The sequence below is a fragment of the Haliotis asinina genome, chromosome 1 (assembly GCF_037392515.1).
Source record: "Haliotis asinina isolate JCU_RB_2024 chromosome 1, JCU_Hal_asi_v2, whole genome shotgun sequence".
NCBI classification, from domain to species: Eukaryota; Metazoa; Mollusca; class Gastropoda; order Lepetellida; family Haliotidae; genus Haliotis; species Haliotis asinina.
This window is the reverse complement of record NC_090280.1, coordinates 29,562,116-29,570,892: the sequence shown is the minus strand read 5'-3', so window position 1 is coordinate 29,570,892 and position 8,777 is coordinate 29,562,116. Positions and strand designations below refer to the sequence as shown.

At 39.8% G+C, this 8,777-nt stretch overlaps 1 protein-coding gene across 1 annotated transcript; it reads right to left on the bottom strand.

Annotated features, from left to right (window-relative positions):
- Positions 1 to 482: 482 nt before the first annotated feature.
- On the bottom strand, positions 483 to 7,090 carry LOC137278338 (beta-porphyranase A-like). Its single transcript, XM_067810620.1, has 3 exons — positions 6,833 to 7,090; positions 5,580 to 5,724; positions 483 to 1,836 (listed from the first exon to the last, which is right to left on the bottom strand). Exons 1-3 carry the CDS (start codon positions 7,058 to 7,060, stop codon positions 503 to 505), a joined length of 1,707 nt encoding a protein of 568 aa, XP_067666721.1. The 5' UTR covers positions 7,061 to 7,090; the 3' UTR covers positions 483 to 502.
- Positions 7,091 to 8,777: the final 1,687 nt, after the last annotated feature.

Below are 8,777 nucleotides of genomic sequence, written 5' to 3'. Positions count from 1 at the left end.
TAGCGGCAGGCCTCTTTAGATAACACACCAGAGTTAACTATCCTTGTTCGAGAAATTTCAAAGTGAATGGCGATAGCCGCATATTGCTCCAATGTTCCAGACATTGTGTCAGTGTATATCAAGGCTTGTTGTCGTGTTGAGGGACACACACAGGAATTTACACTCGGAATTACTGGAGTTGTGTGCCTCTGCCTTTTGTAACGCCTATTTGTCAACAACATCATCTACATCACCATCGTTTGACAAAGTCTGACTGCTGACTTTGTGAACAAGCTTCATTTGGTATTTCTGCTCTCTCTGTGCAATACCAAGATTCTGGTGAGTTAATTTTCTTGTCCTGTTACCTGACTTTTGACTCAGTTGCACTGTACTAGATATCTGCATTGTGATTCATTGTAGCTTGCTCATCGTTTGCTCAGTATATTTCAGACTTGTCTGCTTTTTGTAAATGGCACCCTTTTTATATATAAACAACGAACAAAGAACTGAACAATGATTTTATCTAATGAAGCTTGCCAGCAACCAGTGCGACGGATGTCACGTGACCACCGTTTCCATCAAATGTCATGGTCACTGTATTTGACGTGTGGACCTGTGATGCCGGAACCATGAAGACCCACACGTTCCACTTTGTTTTCCTGTTAACCTTTGTGGCATCAAACAACATGTAACTCGAAGATAACGTGTGGCCATTGAAGACAACGGTCTTGGGTTTTGCACTGGCATTCTTGTCGCGGCTAATTCCTACTCTAAGATACGATGAATGGTATCCGGAGCTGGGTAGATCGACGGTTGTCTGTGCACGTCCGTTGCTGATAGGGATAATCATTTTCTTGCCATAGTATGTGTTCTCGTTATCCGTGCGTATTCCATTAAAGTTGTAGTTAGTTTTAAACTTGTAGAAGCATGTTGACGATCCAGGCAGACCGACGGTGCCATGAAGCTTAGACCTGTCGAAATGGTAATTGGCATGAATAGATGGATTACCATTGTCGAGCAGAACGCATGTTTCTTCACCATTGGAAGGGTTAAGCCAGTTGTTAGGAAAGTCCAGTTTAACATTCTCGAATTTACTTCCATAGTTGTGGAGTAGAACCATCATCTCTTTCGTGTGAGGATTTGCAAGGGCGAGTGATGCAACTACTCTCTCCTGTCCATTGTATTGACTGGAGATACGGAGGAATCTGTGGTCATAAATAAAATTTTTCCAAAACGTGAAGAATTTTGTCATCTCACGAGGTTGTCCTTGCATTGTTAATAAGGAATTCCGAAGGGAAGGATGACCTGGATATTGCTCATTCGAAAAGAGAAATACGGTAACTCTGTCGATAAACTCTCTCAGGTTAAGGAAAGTAAACATGAAACCGTTTGATTGATAAATGGTCTGAAAGTCTATTAGTCCATTTTCAAAACCGGCTGGAACTCCTGACACGCCTAATCCAAATTCAGTGTTAATTAGCTGAACGTTCTTTCCTTTCTTGATATGGGAATAATTCTCCACCATGTCAAGAGAAGCAACCAGACGAGCTTCGTTGATGCCAGAGTTGGTATGGCTTCCACCTGAGATATGCAGATAGTTGTAGGAATGGAACGAGAAAAAGTCCAAGTGATCAAGAGACATGTCCAGAAACTTTGCAGTTCTTTTCCAGGAGCTGAAGTTATTTTCATCTGCTTGTCGTAATGCCATACTAGTGTACGACGGTCCGGCAACTTTCATTCCAAATCGTGATTTCAGCTTGTCGGCCACGGCTCTGTGAAAGTCTATATTCGTTTGTGGGTCAATAACATCTTCGTACCAGTCAGGTTCATTGATGACCTCAAATATGTGGGGAAGGCCTAATATTTTGCATGCACAATAAATACAATACATTAGAACATAAAAACAGGCTATAGTAACGCCAAAAACTGAAGGTAGATCACCATACTTGGATCCATTAGGACTTAAGTACTGCTGGATTTACACCATCCCTTCAGGCACTGGCGATTGTATTGATCTTTTGTTATAATCATAAACAACAAATATACTACGATTAAAAGTTTGGTAGAACAACATTTGCCTCGAATGTTTTGGGATTTATGAATGGCAGACACCAGAAGTCCGTGATAATAAAATGACTGAGTAAATAAGAAAGTGAATTGCTGGGCCTTAATAATTTCCAGTTGCAGGTTTTGTGTCCTGGAGTTTCTGGACACCTATTCTACCTCGGATCTTCAAGAACCAGTACCTGCACCATAGACTGATAGGACAAAAACTGTAAAAGGTAAAGCATTCAGATTATCATTAGACACTGGGACACCTGTTCGAGGTTGGCTTTGTCCAAGGTATCTCTCTCTAACGCTATATCACTCTTTTTATACTCACCGCCAAAAGAAACGCGACATTCCTCAATATCTACTGTGACGTAAATCAACAGTGGCTTTCTGATATGTAATTGATTCCGTTAATGCTGTTTTTCGAGGCAAAACCTGTTTACTACAGACACAGCGTATGTGACGTCACACATCGCTGATGTTCACGTACTGCCGAGACAGGTCGTGAAATAGAATGACATTATTTCCATGATGCTCTTGCTCTTATGATGCCGATGATAGATGTTACTGCTTAACGTCTGTGTTCGCATGTTCACAACAGTGACCATTTAATAGTCCCGTTTAAGAGCTACCGAACGTCAGAGAGCTGTAGGGACTATTGAGGCAGAAGGTTGGAGCTTTATGGAACTCATAGGTTCATCTGACCACTATCAGCAGACAAACACCGTTGCTGACCACCCTCGTGGCGGATGTCCACGTGTAAACGTCACACTGGCAAGACCACTCCATTGTGACCTTTCATTTGACAAATTGCTTCATACCAGCTACCACAACAGCACGTGAGACCGTAGGAAGACACAGCAGACCCACACGTCGCCATCATACTCTGGTTTACTTTGCCTTCGAGCACACGTTAGTTCACTTTTGACGTGCTGGACTGAACTGGGCGGCAGTCCATCGCAACTGGTGCAATGGATAGTGGCAGAACGTCGTCGTCTCAGATGAAAGTCGCTTTTGTATCGTCATCTCAGAAGGCAGAGTGAAAATATGACGTCGCCAAGGTGAAAGATTCTCAGAACCATGTGTTTTGGAGAGAGATCACTGAGCAAGGCCTTCCCTCATGTTTTGGGGTGAAATAAGTTTGGGCGACATGTACAACATGTAATCTTTCAGACCAATTCGCACGGTCTTGGTAGGGGTGTTAATGCGCAGCCCTGAATCGACGAAGTGTTGAGACTAGTAATTCGTCCAGTTTTCTTTGGAAGACGTCATCTTGTTTTTCAGCACGATAAAGCGAGAGTGCACACTGCAAGACTGACACAGACATTCTTCCAGATCAACGACATTCATACAATGATTAGCCAGCTTTGATTTGAATCCCATCGAACGCCTCTGGGATGAGATGGAAAGACAAGTTCACCAACAGTAAGCACGCACAGATAACTTGCAACGACAACAACGGAATGTTGTTGACGCTTATAACAACATTCCCAACAGGTCCATTCGACGTCAGTTCAACAGCATTGGGAGGTGATATGTTACTGATGCCATTGGGGGTCACATCCGTTATTGACGTTAACTCCATCACAAGGGACAATTATTTCAAATCAAGAACTATGATGGACCTTTTTAGTAACGTAAGTTCTCATTTAATTTTTGCATTTTTAAAAGAATTAGATTTGTTATCTGACTTGTAAATATATAAACATTTTATGATTGGAAGTTGAATTAGTAACTGAGATCGTTAGCGGCTGTATCCTCGAAGGGGGTTGAAGTACCGTAAAGTAATTGTCCTCCTGAGAGGGTACGTAAGTCCCAAAACATTTGAGGTCAAATTTAATCTTCCATTTTTTCGTAGCTGTAGTATTTCTGTCATTTTAATTTGTGGCTAATCTTGCATACAATCTCCAGCAGCTGAGGGGATGGTGTAAATCAAGCTAGGGTCTATGCAGGTAGCAAAAGTCCCCATGGCCTCTAGTATGGTGATCTACCTTCAGTTGTTGGCGATCTATAGAGCCTGTTTTTATGGTATTGTCTGAATAATGATGTTAGTTTTAACTTTCCAAGCTAGTTTTATTTATTATTGTGATTCTCTAGTTGTTTTACTGTCCTTCGTTGACAGGTTGTTTACTATATATATAGATTCCTCTTTTCAAGACTGTTCTCGTCACGATATGGCTGCAAGATTGCCGATGTGACGTTAAATATTAACTCACTCACTCACTATTGACGTTAACGTGTGTTTCCCGTTAAGGTTTCCAAATTGATTTATTGGATTTTCCTGTCATGTGAAAAATAAACATACCAAGTGCTTTTTTTCGAGTTATCGTTGTCTCTTTTGGAAGTAAAGTTAGTCCAAAAAATGCCATGCTTTACTCATTGTCAATATCTTCATTGCACACTATTCACGTTACTTTTGGTGGTGATTGTATACATCGCTGAGAGAGTGAGTGAGTGAGTTCAAAGTCACAGCGTCAATATTTCAGCCATATCGTGACAAACTTGGTGCCACACTGGAGACCATGTGGACTTACAGTACATTTACCCTATATAGGGTCTAGCTAGATTTACACTTCAGCTGTTATCGATTTAGACACATCTAGCCCAAAATTAAAAAGACACAAATGCTACGATTATAAATAGTGGAAAGTTTAATGTAATTGTAATGTTTTGCGACTTACGTACCGTGTCAGGAGGACAATAATTTTACAGTACCTTAGCCTCCTCGATGATTCAGCCACTAACCATCTGAGTTACTAATTCAAAGTTCCAATCCTAAAATATTTATCTAATTACAAATCAATTTAATAATAATAACAATTCTCATTTTTTTACCAATGCAATAATTAAATGTGAACTGATATTGTTAAAAAGATCGTTCGTAGTTCTTGATTTGAAATAGGTATCCCTAGTGATGGAATACTAAACACAGTCTATCGGGATGTTCTAGACAGTGATTCACACGGGATGGAAAAAAAGGATCATCGCCGTTCATAAAATATTCGTGCGTATATCATATATGGCCAATGCGATATGGTTGCATGACGACGTCTTCAAATCTGGACTGACAACCCAAGTGAGTGTAACGGATATGGTTTCATTGCATGTTATTTATTGATACCTTCTAGGGTGTCATACTTCTTCTGCATCGGCTAGCTTTGTAATCCGTGTATCAAATAAGAAGTGGCGTCACAGATTTAATTTGGCATTGAAGTCGTCCATCGTATTACCAGGGATTCCAAAAAGATAACCAACAGATCACGACGTCGCATTGGCCAATAGCAAGATAATTATACAATTCAATACTTTCTATTAAGAGTGGATGTTTACAAGAAAGATTTGTGATAGTCTGAAGACATAAAGAGAATCGGAAAATGTTATGTGTTGTTAATATTTACGATATCTTTTATATATTTAAGAGTTGGTAAGATAGCGTTAGCTTTCTGTTGTGAAAATACAGCTGTTCTTGGGTAGTCGAGAAGATATTCTTCTATATCCAATGACAGTGGCACAAGCTCTCTCTAAAAGAGTTTAGTAACGTCTCATACCTTCTATGTTCCAGACAATGTTAGCGATGTTGTTCCCATAGTTACTGAGTTGTTGCATATACCATGACCACGTTTTTGACTGAAGCGCGTGGTGCTGGAGATATGTAGGGTCTGGGTAGCCATGGTGACTGTGGCTTTGGGGCCACTGAAAAAAAATACATTGACAAGAACTTAGATGCCGTTCCATTCTGGGGACATCATCAATGACATAATGTCAAACGTAAATACTTTACAATGTGATGTTACAAAATCTGTCACCAAAGTAGAGATTGAAACTAGCAGGGAACATAAAATGATAGCATATTTAGGAAATTATAACATAAAAAGTGAGCGAGTGAGTCACACTGGCAATATCTCAGCCATATCTTTACCACTTAGCATCACTGAATTTATCTTTGTTTGAAACCACTGAGTATCGCAGAATATCCTATGTTTGAAACAACTAACGAAATAAACACCGAGGAATATCTGTGTTTGAAACCACTTTTCAACAGAATATCTCTGGGTTTGAAACAGATAAATCTTTTCAACAAATCACAGATTGAGTGAGCGAGTTAAAATTACAATCACATGGGCAGTATTTCAACGGTATCGCGACTTTCAAAGTTTTATGTATAAATGAAAATTATGTTACATACAAACTTGTGTACTTACCTGTCTACTAAGGACAGTGAAATAACCTTTTTTTCACAGAATTATACTGCAAAGTAGCATGTGAGCATAAAACACTATTTCTATCTTTATGCAAACGGACTATAGATTACCAACAGTCGAAGGTATATCACGATACTTCGGATCAAGGGGACTTACAGAAACAGAGATTCAGCAGTGTAGCAATGTAGTCTGTTCCAGACATACCGATAGGAGACCTGTCCCGTGATCATTAAAGTATGTATTATTTCCTACACATTAACTGCCTCATTTCCATCGCATGGCAAAGCATAGACTTTGTTGGAGTGTGTGAGCGAGTTAGGTGACATCGGCAGTATTTCAGCCATGCGAGTAAATCAAATCATAGATTCATAAAAAATAAAATTGAACTAGGCATCCCTGTCAACGGTTGGGTTAACAACGTAACACTTACAGATGTATACTTAAAAGTATTTAAGAATTAAGGCAATATAGATGGAGAAAGTCAATGTAGATCACCTTACTAAGCACCATGGGGAGGCGTCTGCTTGAACAGCAGTACATCGAAATTACACATTTTCCAAAATCTTTTCTTTCTGTATAATGTTTTACCTAATACGTACATTTGGAAAAAGGTTTATGTCTCTGTTCACCCAGCGCCCGGCAGCTGCTCGGATGGATTTCATATTTGGTATTAGGTTCAACTGGGTCAGCCCATTAACTTTGTTCCACCGTTCAACTTCATAGTGCATACGTCCACCCTGGGACAGCCACTCGTTGTAGATCGTGACAGTTGTGTCAGAGGACGCTGCTCCCCACAGCAATAAGGTGTACAGAACCGGTAGCAACATTTCACATGCTGCTATCAAGAAATTCTGCTTTTAAATGTTTGTTTCAGGGTTGTGGCCAACGTGGGAAAGTAGCACATGACAGTCCTCAGGTAATAGTCAAAACATGTTTGAGATAAGAGAAGACAAAGTAAGTGGTATGGAAACGTGTCTCTGTCTAAACAGAGTCATCCCCTCAAGCATCATATCCGTAAAGGGTTAGAACTGGTCTTCAGCAACCCATACGTGTCGCAAGAGACGACTAACTGGATCAGGTGGTCAGGCTCGCTGACACGTCATCGTATTTCAGTTGCGTAAATAGATGCACAAGCTGCTGATCACTGGAGTGTCTGGTCCACAATCGATTATTTCCAATCGGCAGGCGAGTGAGAGCGTGAACATTTAAAGTCACATCAGCAATATTTCAGCCTTGTTGTGACTGGAACTAGTTTATTCTTGTTATACCTGAATATCTGCCATCGAGGGACAACATAAAAACTATTAGTATATTACAGGATGTTAAAACTAGTTGCAGGAGGATAAAATAGATCATTGTATGTTACGATACACAAGTAAATATGGGTCTATAAACTAGGAGTTCAGAGATCATTGCATGTTTTCAACCATTTCATAGGTGTATGTTCATGAATTGCTGTCAGGTATCTTATTTGAATAATGCTCTATCGAAGGGGTTGCGCGCAGTGGATATATCACTGCAACCAATTGATATGTAGTTTCCAACAGGCATGAAACGATCTATGTTACTGATAGATAGATTCAAGTATACGACCTCTCATGTTAATCCTTAAAACTGCCGTGCTTCCAGGCGGCCTCATATGCTTTTTTTCAAGATTGAAGAAAACTGATACTTATGTGTTTTGTAGTTCTGGCAGCACGCTCGGATAAGGATTCTGAATGTTTTCAACGATCGATAATATGTCTGTTTATCTGGCAAACGTATTGAATATTTGTAATAAGGTTATTAGTTTCCAGATTCCAAACGTATCAATTATTTACAAATTGTTCATGGTTTTACCAACACAGCAAACCTGCATTCAGATACGAAAGGTCAGGCTGTGGTCACAGGCACTCTGAACAATCAAAGAGACAATTTCACTATTGTTCGGAAACATACTTAAATATATGAGACCTATACAAAAGGTATTACACATTAGATGGTATGTTAAGTAAAACATTCAACCTTCAGTAGAAGTTCCTGAAAAACCCCCCAATAAATTCCGATATCTCGTATAATTCCACGTTGAAACAAGGTAAGTAATGAAGCTTTGTGTGGACAGGCGTTTCAAAAAGAGGCACTCCAATCTTTTAAGGGTTACTATAAACAGTTCCATACGTTCCTGCCATTCCTGACAAGGAGATAACGGTAAAGATATTTTCTCCCATAACCTGCTTTACGTTTTTCTGAACTAAATACTTGACAAATTCCCATACGGTCTCATAGCAAATGTTTTTCACAAACGTTTTTCAGAGTTGGATTCATAATTCACAAGTATCTAAGTCTTCACATCACAGGCAATAAACCCTTTTCCTCTCCCAGTCGGGAGGTGAATACCCATGTATGTTTTTTCTGGCCATTGGGCTATAACTACACGATGCCATTCAGAAAGTGGTCAAATGCAACACATGTCATATTTGGGATTTCACTTTCTTAGTAAAGTACAAACTCCAGCACTTTTTTCGGTTGAGTCCCATCCGGGATTGCGGGGTGCGCAGTCTGGAC